The sequence below is a fragment of the Carettochelys insculpta genome, chromosome 32, assembly GCF_033958435.1.
Source record: "Carettochelys insculpta isolate YL-2023 chromosome 32, ASM3395843v1, whole genome shotgun sequence".
Lineage (NCBI taxonomy): Eukaryota > Metazoa > Chordata > Testudines > Carettochelyidae > Carettochelys > Carettochelys insculpta.
The window spans coordinates 130,830-150,199 of NC_134168.1; the positions used below are offsets into that span (position 1 = coordinate 130,830).

Genomic DNA, 19,370 nt, shown 5'->3' on the forward strand with positions numbered 1-19,370 from the left:
TGCTCCTGGCTCAGGGAGCCCCTGGCACTTTAAGGGCCCATGTTCCAGCCCTGGCTCCAGCCAGGCTCCTGCCCGGCCCTGGGTCCCTCCTCGCCCCCTGGAGTAGCTGGGGGGAGTCCCCATGGAGGGCCCTGCCCAGCGCCCTTTGCCCCAGGAGCTGGGGGTCTCGTCCGGCCCCTCTCCCCAGTGGCTCCAGCAGAGGGACGTGGGGAGGGGGCTCCTGGGGGGGGGCTGGGGGCTGGCAGCAGGACGCTGATGGGCCCCGTCTCCTCCCTTCCAGCACAGCTCAGCACAGTCCCCAAGTAGGGAGCTGGGGGCCCAGCCGGGACCGTCCCTCAGGGCCCAGCCGAGGACACCGGGTGGCCGGCCAGGGAGGTGAGGGACCCCTCTCCCCACTGCTGCTGCGCCAGAGGTAAGGGACACGCTGGGCACCGGCCCCTGGAGCAGTGACACCGCCAGGCGCCAGGCCGGGGCCCTGCGGAAATGCCCCCCAGCCTGTCTCCCCCCCGGGAAATGGGAGCCCGGTCGCAACGCGCCAGAGCCCCTGGGACCGGCCCGCGGGAGGGGGCGTCTGTCTGCCCCCCACCCCACCCCCGCTCCATGTGGGACCAGCCCCTCCCCAGCACCAAGGCGCCGGCTCTTCTGTGGGGCCAGGGCTGCAGCCCCCTGGGAACCCAGCCCCAGCCAGGCCCTGGGGCAGCCGCACGCTGCAGGGAACACAACAGCTGGGGGGCGGGACGGGGGCGGGGGCAGCAGCTCCTGCGCCCATAGGTGGGAGGGGTCTGGCCCTGGGGGCACTAGAGAGGTGCTGAGTCCATCCCAGGGCCCGGCTCCCCCTGAGCCCTGGTTCCCGGGGCCCCGCGTCCGACAGGCCCTTGCTCTCTTGGGACAGGAGGAGCCCGGCCACGGGGACGCGCCAGCTCCCCCGGCTCAGCCTGGCGCCAGGTGCCCGCGGCTCGGCAGGGGCTGGGCCAGGGCAGACGCCGGCTGCTGGGGAGGGAGGGAGCCGCCGGCGGGAGTCAGCGCCTCGGTCGCAGCTTTTCCCGCTCACGCCGGGCCGGGAGCCACAGCACCACCTGCAGCCTGGACCGGGCTCCCGTGGAGAGGGAGGGGCTGCCCCCCGCGGGGGATGGAACCGCCCCCGTCTACTGTCCCGCACAGGGACCTGCCCAGCCCTGTGAGCCAGGGCCAGGTTATGGACTGTAGCCATTGGGCCGCACTGCCCTGAGAAAAGGGGCAAAGGACCGACTCTGGCCATTGGGCCGCACTGCCCTGAGAAAAGGGGCAAGGGACTGACTCTGGCCATTGGGCCGCACTGCCCTGAGAAAAGGGGCACGGGACCGACTCTGGCCATTGGGCCGCACTGCCCTGAGAAAAGGGGCAAGGGACCGACTCTGGCCATTGGGCCGCACTGCCCTGAGAAAAGGGGCACGGGACCGGCTCTGGCCATTGGGCCGCACTGCCCTGAGAAAAGAGGCGGGTTATGGACTCTGCTCACTAGGCTGCCCTGCCCCAAGGCAGTTCTGCCAGAGGGGAGCTCGGATCCCACAGGCTTTGTGGCGGGAGAAGCTGCCGTCCCCTCAGAGCCAGGCGCGGGCTGGACCCAGAGCCCCGGCTGTGAGAATTCCAGCCCAGGGATGGGGCTGGTCGCTGCGCAGATGGGAGGCTGAACAGCCGGCCCAGTGGCCTGGGCCCTGCGAGGTCACACACGGGACAAGGGCAGCGGAGGAGAAACCTGCCGGCCAGGGCAGAGAAGCAGACGGGGGCTGCACCACAGGGACCTGCTGAAGAGTTCAACACACCAAGGGGCCTCCCCGTCGCACCTCGTCCCCCAGGCCCCGAGCTCGGGCTGCGGCGCCCGTCAGCCACGGCGCTGGGCGGAGAAGCCACAGAAATACGGCGCATCGCAGCCCTGTCCTGAGCGCTCGTGGCCTGGCCAGGCCCTTCCCTTCCCGTCAGCCAGACCCCGGACCCTGACAAGTCCCACATCCCTGAGACGTGTATTTGACATCTGAGCCTGGTGTCCAGCCCAGCAACCTGGTTCTCTCTCTCTCTCTCCCTCTCTCTCTCTCTCTCTCTCTCTCTGTGTCACACCTCCTAGTGTGACTCGCAGCACTCAGACATTTCTAACACAGCTACAGAGCCAATGTGTGTAACTTCTCACACGACCACGGCACCGACACACAAGTCACACACGGCTTCAGGGCATCTCCAGCTTTCATCAGACCCCTCACTTGGCCCCCCAGCCCCAGGGTCGGTGCCGCTCTACACACCGGTGACAGAAATGGCTTCCACAGCCAGGGCACAGCTCCAGTCCCGGCACAGAGGTGCCCCTGCCCGGCTGGGCTGGCGTGGCCCTTCTCCCCACGGCGGGCGCAGACTGCTCAGGCACAGAGCCTCTCTGTGGACAGGAACCATTCATAACGACTCTCTGAGAACGGCTGTACAGCCAGTTATGCACCCACCTTACAGCAGCCCCATCTAAGTCGTATTTGCCGAGTATATTGATAAGAAGACATTCCAGACCATATCAAATGCCTTCCTGAACCACAGGTGCACCACATCCTCCCCTTCTCCCTTGTCCACAAGTCTTATTATCCTATCACAGAAAGTGATCCGATTGGTTGGCCATGATTTCTTCTCTCTAAATCCATGCTGGCTGTTACCCAGACCCTTATTTTCTTCCAGGTGTTTCCAGATGAATTCCTTAATGACTTGCTCCGTTATCTTTCCTGGCACAGAAGTTAAACTAACTGGTTTCTCACTTCCTGGGTTTTCCTTATTTCCCTTTTTTGAGACAGGCACTTTTTTTGCCTCTTCCAGTCTTCTGGAATCTCTCTCGACTTCCAGGACTTTTCAAAGACGATAGCTAAAGGCTCCGATATCTGTCCTTTAAGCTCCACCAGTATTCTTGGAGGCATTTCATCAGGTCCTGGTGACTTCCAAACAGTGAACATTTCTCGGTCATTTTTACCTTTTTTTTTTTTTATTTTCTCTTCTAAACCTGCCCCCTCCCAACAAGCTTTCACCATGTCAGGAATTTCTCCACAGACTTGTTGGTGAAGACCAGAACAAAGAGGTCATTAAGCAGCTCTGCCATTTCCAGTTTTCTTGATGTTGTTCCTCGCTCCTCACTGCACAACAGGCCTACCCTGTGCTTGGCCTTTCTCTTGCTTCTCATCTATTGCTGGTCGGCCTGGCAGTGCAACCACCCCCTTTTCGTCTCCTTCTGCCGCACACGACCTCAGTATCAGGACACCCTCACACCTCTCCCTGTCAGCATCCCACATGGTAGCGTCAGGAGCAAGGAGTAGGAAGGAAAACTGCTTCTCATAGTCTGACCTGGGAAGGACACATTTGGCAGAGGTGAACCTTGAATGAAACATCTCTCCTTGGACGCTCTGTTTTCCTTTGACATTCAAGTTTGAAAATCAGGACCAGACTTTCGCCAAACTAAACCAAGTCCTTTGTTTGTTTGGTTTTTTTCAATGAATTATAAATCAGGGGAAACTGTTCCGCCTTTCGAACTTCAAAAAAACAGAACAATTTAAAATTTTGGGGTAATTTGGCAACAAGAGTTTCACTTCCCATTTTCCAGAGAGGACAAAATCTTTCAAAGGAACAACAAACCTCAGAGTCGTTGTGAGAAATTCAATGAAATGTTTATGAATTTCCCTTCACTAGTGCCTCCCTCCCGCCCCAATTTTGACTAATTTGACTGCTCAGTCTCTAGTTTCTCCAGTGGTGAGAAAAGCTGCTCTTCTGTACAGTTTTTCTCAAGGCTCCTTTCACCTCTTTGTTCTTCAGAGTGTAAATTATGGGGTTCAACACTGGAGAGACAATTGTGTTCAACAGGGAAATCAACAGGTCACTCTCTGTAGTGGAGCCCGCCTTGGGCACCAGGTAGGTGATGAGGGACGTTCCATAGAACACAGTCACCACGGTGAGGTGGGAGGAGCAGGTGGAGAAGGCTTTACGCCTTCCCTCCGCCGATGGCAGCTTGAGGATGGTGGAGATAATGCGGGCGTAGGACAGGAGTATCAACAGGAAATGGCACAGGGTGAACACAACTGTCACCATGGAACCTACAGACTTAATCTGCGACGTGTCGGCACATGCTATATTCACTACTGGTGGGAAGTCACAGAAGAAGTGGGGGATGCGGTTGGAGCCACAGAAGGTCAGGCTGAAGATCCACATGGCCAGAGGAACTTCCACAGAGATGCCAACAGCCCATGAAGCCCCAGCGAGCAGAGCACACACCCGGCCACGCATGATAGTTGTGTAGTGCAGGGGGTGACATATGGCCACGTAGCGGTCGTAGGCCATGGCTGTGAGGAGGCAGCATTGTGTGAAGCCCATGATGGCACTGACGTACACCCCCGCTGCACAAGCTGCAATGGAGATGGTCTTTTCCTCCACCAGGAGGTGAGCCAGCAGCTGAGGGACCACACTGCTGGTGAAGCAGATTTCCGAGGCAGACAGGTTCACCAGGAAGAAATACATGGGGGTGTGGAGGGAGGAGCTCAGCTTTATCAGCAGGATAACGAGCAGGTTCCCCATCAGGGTGAGCAAGTAGATGACCAGAACAACCACAAACAGAAGAAGTTGCAGCTCGTTAAGGTACGAGAACCCCACCAGAACAAACACATCGAAGATTGTCTGGTTCCCTCAAGGGTCGCCCTAGGAAGAGGTCATCTGTAGGGGACAAAGAGACCGGGTCTGAGGCACATCAGAAATGTGACTGCAAATAAAACACTGGTCCTGGTTTCCTTAATGTTGGGACCCTTCTGACTAACACCTGCTGAAATTTCTCTGTAAATAACACTGACAGACCCGGCCTTACTCAGGGCTTTAAGCAGAGTCAGGGACATTTGGTTCATGTGCTCGAGGGGTTGACTGTCTGGTTCTGGCTTTTTGAAGTCAGGTTTCTCTGGGCTCCTCATTGTCGTTGGAACAAGCTGTTCACTATTCATTTCTGTCTGATGGAAGAGCCGCTTGTCTCTGTCTCTGTGTTTCCAGTCCATGTTGTCTGTTTGTTGCATTTCCAACATCTCTCGATGGGGCCGTTCTGTGTGAATGGGATGGAGCTGGACCTGACGGGGGTCTAATTCCCTCAGTGAATGTGGCGCTGTGCAAGTGGTGTCACTTCCAGTGGGAAAGTGCATTTCCTGCTCTGCGTCTCTGCTGTCTCACTGGTCTGAAAGGCGTGGTGAGAAGGAACGGTGCGGTAGGTTGAGCCCGTTGCTGTGGATCAGCCTGGTGAAGCCCAGGGGTGAAGGTTTGTCTTTGAGGTACTCTTGTATGGCCACCACCAGTCCTTGGGGGGCTCCCCATGGGCTGTGTAAGATATGTCAGTGGGGGTGGAGGCGGGTGTCTGAAGGCTGGCAGGGAGGTAACGTTGGGGCACAGGAGGTGAGAGGGGAAGAGGTGGGTGGTGGAGGAGGGGGAGGTGAAGCTGGGAGGGTTTGGGACCAGGGCAGGAGGCAGAGGGTGCTGCAGTGAGGGCAGGGGGCCGTGGGGGAGGTCTTGTTTTGTGGGGTGGTTAAGGGCAGGGGATGGGGGTACAGAGGTCAGAGGAGTTGGGGGCACTCAGGGCAGGGGGTGGGAAGTGCTGGAGTGGTTGTACACCAGGAAGATGATTATCGACAGGGGAGGGCGTGTGAGGACAGGGATGGGTCAGGGCAGAGGGTTTGGGGGGTGGGTGGGTCAGGGTTGAGGGCAAGAGCTGGAGGTGCAGATGTCACAGCAGGGTTTGTGTGGGGGGTCTCAGGGCAAAGGTGGAGGGGGATGGAGTGAGGGGAGGGGGCTCAGGACAGAGGGTTGGCGGGGCGTTAGGGCAGGTGTTTGGGTGGGGCGGTCGTTGCCGGGGTGTGATGGAGTATGTGCTGGGTCCGGGAGGGTTGGGGCAGCTCAGGACAGGGGGTGGAGGGAGCCAGACGGAGGGTGCGGTGTGGAGGTCGGTGCAGAGTCTGGGGGTGAAAGTGTCACCGCAGCCGAGTTCCCAAATACGATTTCTCAAACGAGGGCACATTCTCCTCTCACTCGTATGTTAATGATACGAATAATCACATCAGTGCCCGGATTCCCCTGCAGTGACACCTCACACCAGCAAACGGACACTGCGGAGCCTAAACACGCTGGAAACCATTTTCCAATGGAGAAGCCCCCTGGAATCTGAAAGCAGTGGGGGACTTTGGCCTTTTTGTGCTGCACAGCGTTATTCTTCCTTCAGTGTTAGTGAACGACCCAAATCATTCCTGCCTCCCTCACAGCCAGTTCTGCAATACATTGGTTTGTGTCGACGTAACAGAAGAGACCCAGGGCCAGCTCCTTACGTGGTGTAAATCGTAATAACACCAGGGGTGTAAAGGGAGCTGCAGTGAGGACAAAGAGCAATGGGCTTAATCTGCAGCAAGGGAGGTTTAGGTTGGACATTTGGAAAAATTTCCCAGCTGTCAGGGTGGTGAAACACTGGAATAAATTACCTAGAGGGGCTGTGGAATCTCCACCCCTGGGGATGTTTAAGAGCAGGTTAGACAGACATCTATCAGGGACGGTCTGTGCAGTGCAGGGGACTGGACGGAACAACCTCTCGAGGTCCCTCCCAGTTCTAATGTTCTATAAGCCTATGAGTCTTCAATTTACGCCATTCAAGGATCTTTGTCCAATGATGTTAAGATACAGAATTTTGCAGGAAAGATCCTGTGATGCAGGAAACATTTCCTACAGATGTTTTCCTTCAGGCTTATTTGTTGACAAGAAACTTAATCATCATGCGTGTAACTGATGTGACAGAGTTGAATTAAAAATGAGACACAATAAATGGATTTTGCCTGCGCTTAACTACCTCACGATGGGGCTCTCACAGGACTGCAGCAAATAATAGTGATTTAGAAAGCGGGAACCAGAGTGACAGAAGAGACACACTGAGTTGGAACGCCGAGAAGTGGAGACTGTGTTCTTCTGACTCTCAATGACACACACTCTCCAAGAGAACAAAGAGAGAACATGAAATCACAGGAGCAAAGGAGAGGGTGGGGCTGAGCTACGCCCAGTGCACATCACAGAACCTTTTCAAACAGCTGTGAGTGATATTTTGTAAACATACAAGTCTAGGTACCCCACAACCACCCTTTCTCCCTCACCCCCAAGGCTTGGTATCCTGTCAGAGAAAGGTATCCCATTGGTGGGACATGATTTCTTCTTTACAAATCCATGCTGGCTGTTTCCCAGCCCCTTACTTTCTTTCAGATGTTTTCAGATGAATTCCTGAATTATTTGCTCCATTATCTTTCCTGGCACAGAAGTTAAACTGTCTGGGCTGTAACTTCCTGGGTTGTTTTTATTTCCCTTTTCTGTCAATGAGAACATTTTTGCCCTTTTCCAGTCTTCTGGAATCTCCCCCGACTTCCAGGACTTTTCAGAGATGAAAGCGAAAGGCTCAGATACCTCCCCTTTCAGTGCTACAAGTATTCTAGGAGGCATTTCATCAGGTCCTTGTGACCTGCAGACAGTGAATATTTCTACGTTATTTTTGACTTCTTCTCTTTTTATTTTATCTTCGAAACGTACTCCCTCCTCACTAGTACTCACTTTAATTTTATTTTCCTTTGAGATTTCGTATTTTGATGTTTGAAAATCAGGACCATAATTTGACTAAACCTATACCTTTGGGCTTTCCTTTTTTCAACGAATTATAAATCCACGGAAACCGTTCTACATTTTGTATTTCAAAAAAATACAGAAATTTAAAATTTTGGGATAAATTGGCAAGAAGAGTTTTTCCTCCCATTGAACTGACAGGATAAAGCCTTTCAAAACAACAAAAGAATTCAGAGCCCTTGGGAGAAATTCAACAAAATGTTTATGAATTTCCCTTCACCAGGACCCCACCACCCAATTTTGACTAACTCGACTTCTCATCCTCTAATTTCTCCAGTGGTGTGAAAAGCTGCTCTTCTGTAAAGTTTTTCTCAAGGCTCCTTTCACCTCTTTGTTCCTCAGAGTGTAAATTATGGGGTTCAACAGTGGAGAGACGATTGTGTTCAATAGGGAAATAAATAGGTCACTCTCTGAAGTGGAGGCAGGCTTGGGCACCAGGTAGGTGATGAGGGCCGTTCCATAGGTCACAGTCACCACCATGAGGTGGGAGGAGCAGGTGGAAAAGAGTTTCCACCTGCCCTTCCCCGATGGCACCATAAGGATGGTTGAAATAATGCAGATGTAGGACAGGAGAATCAACAGCAAAGGCCCCAGAGTGAACAGAACTGCCACCATGAGGCCTACAGCCTTAATCTGCAACGTGTCAGCGCATGCTATTTTCAACACTGGTGGGAAGTCGCAGAAGAAGTGATGGATGCGGTTGGAGCGACACAAGGGCAGGCTGAAGATCGACATGGTCAGAGGAACTCCCACCAAGATGCCAACACCCCATGAAGCCCCTGTGAGCAGCGCACACACCCGGCTGCTCATGATGGTTGCGTAGTGCAGGGGGTGACATATGGCCACGTAGCGGTCGTAGGCCATGGCTGTAAGGAGGCAGGAATGTGTGGGGCCCATGATGGTGAAAACGTACATCCCCGCTGCACAAGCTGCAATGGAGATGGTCTTTTCCTCCACCAGGAGGTGAGCCAGCAGCTGAGGGACCACACTGCTTGTGAAGCAGATATCCACGAAAGACAGGTTCACCAGGAAGAAATACATGGGGGTGTGGAGGGAGGGGCTCAGCTTTATCAGCAGGATGATGAACAAGTTCCCCATCACAGTGAGCAGGTAGATGACCAGAAGCACCACAAACAGAAGGATTTGCAGCTCCTTAAGGTATGAGAACCCCACCAGGACAAACACATTGGAGATGGTCTGGTTCCCTCCAGGGTCACCCTTGGAAGAGGTCATCTGTAGGGGGACAAAGAGACTGGGTCTGAGACATATCAGAAACGTGACTGCAAATTAAAACATTTGTCCTGATTTCCTTCCTGTTGGGACCCTTCTGACTAACACCTGCTGATATTTCTCTGTAAATAACAGCAACTGATCTAGCCTTGCTCACAGCTTTAAGCATTTGGTTATTGTGCTCAAGGGAAGGGCCTATAAGGGCAGGGATGGGTCACGGCAGAGGGTTTGCAGGGTGGGAGGGTCGGGGGTGAGGGCAGGTACTGGAGATGCAGATGTCAGAAGAAGGTTTGCTGTGGGGGGTCTCAGGGTAAAGGTGGAAGGGGATGGAGAGAGGTGAGGGGGCTAAGGACAGAGGATTGGGGGGGCGTTAGGGCAGGTGTTTGGGTGGGGGGGTCCTTGCTGGGGTGTGATGGAGTATGTGCAGGGTCTGGGAGGGTTGGGGCAGATCAGGGCAGGGGAAGGAGGGTGCCAGATGGAGGGTGCAGTGTGGAGGTCAGTTGAGAGTCTGGGGGTGAAAGTGTCACCGCAGCCGACTTCCCAAATAAGATTTCTCAGACGAGGGCACATTCTTCTCTCAGTCGTATGTTATTGATACAAATAATCACACCAGTGCCCGGATTCCCCTGCAGTGACACCTCACACCAGCAAACGGACACTATGGAGCCTAAACACACTGGAAACCGTTTTCCAATGGAGAAGCCCCCTGGAATCCTAAAGCAGTGGGGGACTTTGGCCTTTTTGCTCTGCACAGCGTTATTCTTCCTTCAGTGGTAGTGAACGACCCAAATCATTCCTGCCTCCCTCACAGCCAGTTCTGCAATACATTGGTTAGTGTCAACGTAAGAGACGAAACCCAGGGCCAGCTCCTTACGTGGTGTAAATTGTAACAATGCCAGGGGTGTGAAAGGAGCTGCACTGAGGACAAGGAGCAATGGGCTTAATCTGCAGCAAGGGAGGTTTAGGTTGGACATTTGGAAAAATTTCCCTCCTGTCAGGGTGGTTAAACGCTGGAATAAATTACCTGGAGGGACTGGGGAATCTACATCCCTGGGGATCTTTAAGAGCAGCTTAGACAGACATCTATCAGGGATGGTCTGTACAGTGCAGGGGACTGGACGGAACAACCTCTCGAGGTCTCTCCCAGTTCTAATGTTCTATAATCCTATGAGTCTCTGAGTTACACCACTTGTGCAGCTTTCTCCTATGATGGTAACACAAGGAATTTTACAAGAAAGATCCTACGATGCAGGAGTCATTTCCTACATGTTTTACTTCAGGCTCATTTGTTGAAAAGGAACTTCATAATCGCAGGTGTGACCGTGAAGTGACAGTTGAATTAAAAATGAGACACAACAAATGGACTTTGCCTGCACTTAATTTCCTCACTATGGGGGTCTCACAGGACTGCATCAAATAATAGTGAGCTCGTAAGTGGGAACCAGAGTGACAGAAGAGACACACTGAGTGGGAACACCCAGAACTGGAGACTGTGTTCTTCTGACCCTAAATGACACACGCTCTCCAAGAGAACAAAGAGAGAACATGAAATCACAGGAGCAAAGGAAAGGGTGGGGCTGAGCTACGCCCAGTGCACATCACAGAACCTTTTCAAACAGCTGTGAGTGATATTTTCTAAACATACAGAAGTGGTGAGAATTCTTGTGTCTCTCTAAAGAGCTCCTTTGAGGAACCTTCACTGACATTACGAAGGACTTTCCTCAGCACGACCATGGCACTAAGTGCAGAGCTGGCCGAGAAATGGAATTTGCATCCCGTGGGAAATGCCAGTGTGTGTTTTCACACTGAATCAATGTGAAAAAATGAAGCAGCAAAAACCCAAATTACAGTTCACAAGAGTCTATAGCTGCGTCTACACGTGCATGCTACTTCGAAGTAGCGGCACCAACTTCGACGTTAGGCGGCGAGACGTCGAAGTCGCTAACCTCATGAGGAGATAGGAATAGCGCCCTACTTCGACGTTGAACGTCGAAGTAGGGACCGTGTAGACGATCCGCGTCCCGCAACGTCGAAATTGCTGGGTCCTCCATGGCGGCCATCAGCTGGGGGGTTGAGAGATGCTCTCTCTCCAGCCCCTGCAGGGCTCTATGGTCACCGTGGGCAGCAGCCCTTAGCCCAGGGCTTCTGGCTGCTTCTGCGGCAGCTGGGGATCTATGCTGCAGGCACAGGGTCTGCAACCAGTTGTCAGCTCTGTGTATCTTGTGTTGTTTAGTGCAACTGTGTCTGGGAGGGGCCCTTTAAGGGAGGAGCTGGCTGTTGAGTCCGCCCTGTGACCCTGTCTGCAGCTGTGCCTGGCATCCCTATTTCGATGTGTGCTACTTTGATGTGTAGACGTTCCCTTGCTGCGCCTATTTCGATGTTGGGCTGAGCAACGTCGAAGTTGAACATCGACGTTGCCGGCCCTGGAGGACGTGTAGACGTTATTCATCGAAATAGACTATTTCGATGTCGCAACATTGAAATAAGCTATTTCGATGTTGGCTGCACGTGTAGACGTAGCCTATGTGAACTCAAACGTCCAACACAAAATATTTTCTCTGTGGTTACTGATGGAAAACATCCCTATAGATTAATTCTTTTTCCAGAATGGATTTTGGTTTCTGTTTTCATTTCTGAGTTGACATTTGGACAGGCTCTAAATAAATGGAATTGTTTCATTATTTGTCCTTATTTAGTTTGCAGAAGAGAAGAGTGAGGTGGGGATTTGATAGCAGCCTTCAACTTCCTGAAGAGGGGCTCTAAAGAGGGTGGAGAGAGGCTGTGACAGATGGTAGAATGAGGAACGAGGGTTTTAAGTTACAGTGGGGGGAAGTCTAGGTTGGATATTAAGAATAACTATTTCCCCAGCAGGGTGGGGAAGCACAGAAATGTGTTACCTAGAGAGTTGATGGAACCTCTATATCAAGAAGTTTTAGAGTCGCCGCTTCACAAAGTCCTGGCTGGGATGATTTAGTTGGGGGTGATCCTGCTTTAGGCAGGGGGCTGGACTCAATGACTTCCTGGGTTCTCTTCCAGCCCCAGCAGTCTATGATTTACTCACCACTGAGAATAAAGTCCAGGGAGATTCTTGTCATTGAAAGGTCAGTGGTAATTTCAGTGCTCTTCAGGTCACCCAGACAGTCCCTTTAGAAACAGGAGACCATGCAATAAATTAACCAAGCCCCATTGTGTAACAAAAGGGCTCAGAGAAATTTAGCTATGAGAGACCCCCTCTAAATTAGTGGGCTTCACCTGTGGAGCATGTGTCATGGTCGTATTCAGGAGTGGATAGTCTGATGAGAAGAGATCAGATGGAGCCCACCCAGCCGACTGTGCTCAAATTCATAACCAGCACACAGCTTACGAAACAACAGTTACACTCAGAGTTAGTGAATAATGAGGAGGAGGAGCGGGGGAGGAGGACGAGGAGGAGGAGGAAGGCTGGGGAGCAGAGTGGAGAAAAGACGAGAGATGTGAGAAGAAAAAACACCAACATCACCACCACAAAAAGAATCAGGCGTGGTGGGGAGGAGGAGGTGTGGGGCTCATCTGTCACTCTGCTGGGCACTGTGGAATGAGGGGACCAGAACTTCACTTTGTGTCAATGATCCCCATTCCCCGAGATGCAGCTCTTGGCCCCACCCCAGACAGCTACATAAGCTAAATTCTGAACACAAGACAGACAGACAGACAACAGACACTCAGGTTCTCCACACACATATGTAGAAAATTCACATGAAGGAACCAGTGAGGTGATTTGGCTCCCGCTGCAGAGTGGGGCACAACACTGAGGGTTGCAGTGGGAGGATGGCTGGGGGCCGAAGGCTCCTTTTCCCTACCTTGTTCAGGATGGGCAGTTCCATCTCCCAGCTGCTGCTGGTGCTGGACGTGCTGAAGGAAACAGGTGTGTTTATTACATTCACTGGCTTCTGGGACCAAGTCCCTCAGGCCAAATTTCTTGCCGTATTCCCCAGAGAAAAACAACACTGCCTCAGGCTGCAACAAACAAACGTCACTGACAGAATCGGTTCGTAGGAAGTTGTATCATCGTCATCCTCATCTTCACCTGTATTTTCTAAATTAAAATCATTCTGAGATTCGCTCTCCCGGTAAATTATTTGCCATGTTTTGCCTACAAGGAGGACTGATTTGGGTTGGGGCTGGGACAACCCCCAGAGTTGGGGGTTGGGACAACCCCCAGGGCTCATGGCTGCAGTTCCCTGAAGCTCAGACTCTTGTCTCAGAGCCGTGATGAGAGCCCAGGAGCTCTGACTCCCTCTCCCACCCGCTGTAACCATTACACCCCACTCCTCTGCCAGAGATGAGAGCAGAACCCAGGAGTCCTCACTCCCAGACCCACAGCCCAGACTGCAGGGCCAGATTCCCACTGACCCCAGGGGGCAGCCAGAGCCACCCCTGCTAGGGCCCTAGCCTTGGACAGGGTAGAGCAATGAAGGCCCACGTCCCCCCTGCCACCACATGCTGGAGAGGGAGGGAATTGGTGGCTTTAAGCCCCACTGTGCACCCCTGAGTCTGGGGAGAGTGACTGAGGCAGATATTGTCCAAGTGACCTAGGTGGTTTGGGCACCTGTTATTAACAGGAAATGGAAGCAGGTGCTCAAATCCCCTGGGCAGCTCTGAGCTGGCACCTGAGATGTGTGCGGAGCTGCTGCCGCTCTCGGAGCCAGGCGGGGATCTGGGCTCAGATTCTCCTGACTCCTGCGGCTCCATCCCGCGAGCTGGGCGGAAGGACTCAGACGGGGCAGCGAGTGGTCCGGTGGCACCTGAGAGACTGACAGCGAGGAACTCAGTGGGCAGAACCCGTTTCCCAGCTGAGACGAGCCCCACGGGGGTTTTGCTCCAAAAGCTGCTCACATGTGTGTGCGCAGGGCTGATTTCCTAGGGGCGGGGGCAGCGCTCACGCCCCAACCGGCCCCCCCCATCTGAACTCATGCCCCAAACCGCCCCCCCCACAGGAACTCACACCCCAAACTGCCTCCCCCACCCTGTAACTCCTCGACTTGCCGGCGCAGCCAGGGGGGAAGCACCACATCAGGCTCCAGGCTGGGGCCGGACACGTGGGGCAGGAGAAGGGCCATGGGTGTGGCTCCACTCAGCCCCGCCCCCTGCTGGCCCCAACCCCATGGCCGTGCTGGGAACACGGGGGGGGTCTGTGTGTGTGTGTAGAAGTGTGTGTGTGTGTGCGACTTCGTGTGTGTGTGTGTGTAATGCATGCCCCGCCCAGGGCAGAGCCCCCCCTGCGCTGTGTGTGTGTGTGTGTGTAAGGAATGTGGCAGCAGGAACGCAACGCTGCTGAAGGCTGGGAGGAATGTGTCTCCCAGAGATCATTTGCATGAGAATGCAAAGGGTGCATGTGTGAGACCTTTCAGGCAAAGCCTGACAGGTAGCAAGTCAGCCATGAGATTTTGTCTGTTGTAAACACATTGCTGTAAAATCACAATTTATGCCGACACTCAGTGTGGGAGTTGTGGGATCTCACATTCCTTACATCAGCAAATCACAATCCTCTACTCAATGGAGAAACATAATTCAGAAGAGTTATTTACTTCTTGTCATGGCACAAGAACTAGCCGATGGCCAAATGACATTCGTAAGGAGCAGATTTACAACAACCCAAGAGAGGCGTTTCTTCACACGGCACAAAGGCAACCTGTGGGACTCTTTGCTGGAGGATGTTGTGAAAAAAATCTCTCTCCCTCTCCTTTCCTCCTTGTCCTTGTTTCTCTTAGAGCTCCCAAACGTCTTCCAAGGCTCAGACAGCCTTGTAGAGCTCTGGTCTGGACACCTTCAATGGGTCCATGATGTCAACTGTCCCCCACTAAGCAATTTGCTCCACCACCCAGCTGCTAGGGCACGACCAGGCCAGGCTCCCGAAAGAGCTGCTGCCAGGTTGTGGCACTCCAGGCGTGGCACAATGAGAGGGGATAACACAACAGCGTGCGCAGACTTGCCCCAGGTGGCTGGTCCCTGCCCAGGAGACACCTGTGTGGGGCTGGTCTGTCCCCTGGAACATCATTTGTACAGCTTGTCCTGCCACACAAGGGACGTCAGTGCCTCTGCATCCGCCCACTCTCGAGGCTGCTCTGGGGACCCTTGTTTGACATTCGAGAAGCACAAGAAGTCCTGTGGCACCTCATAGACTAACCTGGTTTACAGCATCAGATGCATGAAGCGGGTCTTTGCCCATGAAAGCTTTTGCTCCAAAATCTCTGTTAGTCAAAAGGTGCCACAGGACTTTGTGCTGTTCTCGAAGATACAGACTAACAGGTCAGATCAGACAGGGGCAAGTGGCCCATTGTCAGAGTCTAATGGGGAGATATTAACACCCAGGGCAGTGAAGCTGCTTTTGGCAGGGTCCGGCCACTCCCAGCTTCCCCCCACAACCCAGGGCTGCAGCTGGTTCTCCACCCCCCAGAGCTGGGGTGCTCCCGCAGCTAACTTTGGGATGGGGCCCAGTGCTGCAGCCTGGCCCTGGACTCCATGTTGCCCCCTCTTCTGCACCGGAGCTGGGGCCTGGGCCAGGAAAGCCACAGAATGCAGCTGTAGCGCGGACGCTCCCTGGGTCTGTCAGCAGAAGGCCACTGTAGCGCAGCCCCAGCCTGTCTGTCTGATGTGTGAGCTGAGCAGATCTACGTGAACAACAGGGGTGAAAAGAACCACGCTCAGTTCTGTTTTACACACAGCAGACAATGCCATGTTCCTGTGTCAGCCTTCCAGCTGGCTCTGCTCTCCGGACTGGGAAAGCCAAGTGCACACACCACCTCAGAGGTGGGGACCTCGGTGTCCCTGGCTGGCGGGGGGGAGAAGGTGGAGGGGGGGCAGTCCCTGTCCACAGGTCCCCACCAGGGGGAGGGAGGAGGGGCTGGGCGTTGCTGAGAATGGGGAAGGGGTGCAGGCTGGTCCGTGGGCAGTCAGGGCGGTGCTGCTTGGCCCTGGCATCTCCCCAGGGTGGGGGGAACCCCTGCTGCAGTTCCTGGGGAGAAATTCCGGGTGGGGCTGCCTTCTTCAGCCCACTTTAGCTCTTGGAGAGGAGGGGCCTTTACACAGGTCGTGGGGAGCCTGGATCCTTGGCGGAGTGGGGGTGGAGCAGCCCATGATGCTGGTCCCAGGCCCAGGTTGAACTGGAGTGTGGGTGGACAACCTCAGCCCCCCTTTGGGGATGTCAGGCCTCAGCCACAGGACTGGGGTTGGTGGCACCTGGGGGTTAGGACTGGGCCATGGTTCTCTGCTCGGGGCCGAGGTGATCTGAGGTGGCTTTCCTAGCCCAGGCCCCAGCTCTGGTGCAGAAGAGGGGGCAACATGGGGTCCAGGGCCAGGCCGCAGAACTGGGCCCCATCCCAATGTCAGCTGGGGGAGCTCCCGAGCTCTGAGGGGGTGGGGGAACCAGCTGCAGCACTGGGTTGTGGGGGTGGCCTCTGCCCCAGCTCTGGGCTAGGAGGCCGGGGAGGTTGTGAGGGCTGGGGCTGAGCCGTGGTGCTGGACGTGGCCACAGAGTGATCCAAGAAAGTGGGGGTGGTTGGGGGCATGTTGGCCAGCTGCAGTCCCTGCTCTGGTGGGAAGTGAGGTGACGACGCGTGGGTTGACCCTGGCCAAAGGCCGTGTCAGGGGGCCATGCGCCCAGCCCAGAGCTGATCTAGGGTTCTGCTTCCAGCTCCAGGGGAGCCAGGGGGCCATGAGGGCAGGGCTGATCCCCACCATTGAATTCCCCTGAACTCCTTGGTGAGAAGAGTGTGACATTCTGGCCAGTCTCAGCTCTCAGGGGTGCTGCGGTGGCTGGGACAGGTCCCCCCACCCTCCATTGCAGTCCCTCCCCCTCCTGAAGATGGGGCTTGCTACCCCTGGAGCACGATGCAGCTGAGCTCAACCTCTCTCCCCAGAGCTGGGGCTGTGGTGAGTACCTGGGGTGGCCTTGGCTCTGCTGCCTCCCCAGAGATGGGTCCGCCCCCACCTCACCTCACTGGTGCTGGCTCTGGCCCCCCTGTAGCCTGAACACCCAGAGGGGAGGGACCAGCCCCAGCTGTGGGGACGAGGGACCGAGCCGCTGTGCAGCCGGGGCTGTGCGTGGCTGCTTCCAACCTCAGGTACACCCAGCTGGTGGGGGTGCGGCAGTCTTGGCCCCAGCTGTGATGCACTGGCTAGGAAGTCAATCTCGTTTGCTTGTCTGAGCCCAACGACCACTCCTTGTGATTCATCAAAGGAGTGACCAGGCACTGGGCCAGACAGTACGTCCCCAGCAACGACAGATCACAACACAGTAACTCTAACCCTGGAACCGATCCCTGCAACAAACCTCACTGCCAGCTCTGCTCACAGATCTACCCCAGTGACACCATCACAGCACCTAACATCAACCACATCACCAGGGACTCCCTCACCTCCACAGCGACAAATAGAATATCTGCCATCGTGTGCCAGCAATGCCCCACTGCCATTTACACTGGCCAGACAGGACAGTCTCTCTGTAAAAGAATAGATGGACACAGCTCAGACACAAGGAAGGGTAATGGACAGAAGCCGGTGGGAGACACTTCCATCTCCCTGGACACTCAGTGACAGATTTAAAAGTAGCCGTCCTAAAACAAAGTCATTTCACAAATCAAATGGAGAGAGAAATCTCTGAGCTGCAATTTATTCATAAATTTGACTCCATCAACCAAGGATTAAATGGAGACTCTGACAACGGGCCATTTCCACCCTGACTGAATAGACCTTGTCAGCTCCGGCCCTCCCTTTTACTGGACCCCATTCTTTAAATCCCCCTCTGCAACCCCCCCAACCCCCACTCATGCATCTGAAGCTTTTGCTCCAAAATATCTGTCAGTCTAGAAGGTGCCTGTGGGGGGAGGAACGTACAACTCCTTGTTCCGATAGCAGTGTCACCGTTTATACCAAATAGAACCACGGTAACAGGTGAGAGAGAGAAGAGCGTCCCACAGGCCAGTGATCTTCTTCCCATACGGGAGAGGGAAGACTTCTCCTCCCCAGGCAGGGGATAACGATGTTGGGTGATCCCCACTCCCCCAACCACACCAGGGTTCGAACCAGCAGGTGACACATTAGAAAGGGGGCGGGGTTCTGCCAAGCCCATCAGCCTTGCAAAATGGGGATTGAACTTTGTTGAAAATATTTCATGATTTGTGTTAAATTCACGAATCACAAATCAACTCTTCTTCCAAAGGAAGCTGCTACCAGAGCCCTCTACTCAGAGAAGCAAAGCACAGCCTGGATTGTGAGGGTGAAGGTGAGGGATTGAGCAGGGGAGTCTGGAGCGCACAGAGGATGGAGAGTACGTTCATTAGGGTACCATGTTTGGGTTGGACATGAATCCATCAGGATCCCATGGATATCTGGGACTAGCATGAGGTGAGCGGAGCAGGGAGAAAAGGCCTTTGCTTCCCTGCGGCTGATGGGGTTCTGAAGGGAGGGCCTATTCCAACACCCAATGGAACAGGGAACAGAAAAGGTGGATGGGTTAAAAAGAGGCAAAGCGTTTGGTTTTTATGGAAGGCAAAGGGAAAATAAGCTCAGCTGGTTTAATGAACGAAAGGGATAAACTTCAGTGGCATTGGCCATCCCCATTCTCCTCTTGTTTATCAGGTTGTTGCCGCAGAACATTAGCGTGCAGTGAGTGGTTTGCTTCATGAAGATCCTTCTTCAGCACAGAATTGAATCCGCATCGCTGTGCCTGGGACGACCAGAGGCACCAGAGGACATCAACGTGGAACTGAAAACAGCAAAATTCAGACATAATATTTTTTTGAACACGCTGGCTCAGGCAAAGCCCTGGTGTCACCACACTGACAAGAGGGGGGTTACACCAGGGAACAGATTGGCCCATGGCTCTGAAACTCCTTGCAACTTACCAGCAGTATTTCAGGGGCTATGACACAATTAATGTTACTGTTAATTAATACCCAGAGGGCCTAATTGCAAACCATCCTTTCCCTGGTGCATGAGAAACATCACAGTCCACTGAACTATTGTGTGAGTTTAAATCCCCAGTTCCCCAGTTGTTGCAAACAGGGTAGCTAAAGGGGCTGGGAATATCAAGCTGGGCTTTTATTGATATGAATCCGGGTCCCTTTGCTACTGTCCAAATGCTGATAAAACATGAATGGCAATTTGGTAGCTTTGGCATAGTTCCCAATGTACACGATAAGAAATGCCCTTTCTATGGTTCAAGGCCCAGGACCTGTGTGAGGTCAATAGATGGAGAACTGGTGACTCCAAATGGAGTCCGACCTCTTCCTCATCATTCCTTCGTTTAACACTCAGTAATTTTAGCCTGGGAAGGTATGAGTATATTTTGAGTATTTATGGAAATTTACGTGCAGTGACTCATCAGCTAATTAAAACCACCAAAAAGTAGCACTAATTAAACATTCCATCACATTCATTATTATCTATACCACATCTACCGTCTTTTTTGAGAAGTTTTCCATAATTCTTTACCC

General features: G+C 53.8%; 2 protein-coding genes across 2 annotated transcripts; both read right to left on the reverse strand.

The window, feature by feature from the left end:
• Positions 1-3,729: 3,729 nt before the first annotated feature.
• On the reverse strand, positions 3,730-7,926 carry LOC142004463 (olfactory receptor 2D3-like). Its single transcript, XM_074982107.1, has 3 exons — positions 7,915-7,926; positions 4,264-4,662; positions 3,730-4,098 (listed from the first exon to the last, which is right to left on the reverse strand). The coding sequence occupies exons 1-3, from the start codon at positions 7,924-7,926 to the stop codon at positions 3,730-3,732; spliced, it is 780 nt and encodes a 259-aa protein (XP_074838208.1).
• Positions 7,897-8,898, reverse strand: LOC142004464 (olfactory receptor 10A4-like). The gene has a single exon (XM_074982108.1). It carries the CDS (start codon positions 8,896-8,898, stop codon positions 7,930-7,932), a length of 969 nt encoding a protein of 322 aa, XP_074838209.1. The 3' UTR covers positions 7,897-7,929.
• Between the last annotated feature and the right edge of the window lie 10,472 nt (positions 8,899-19,370).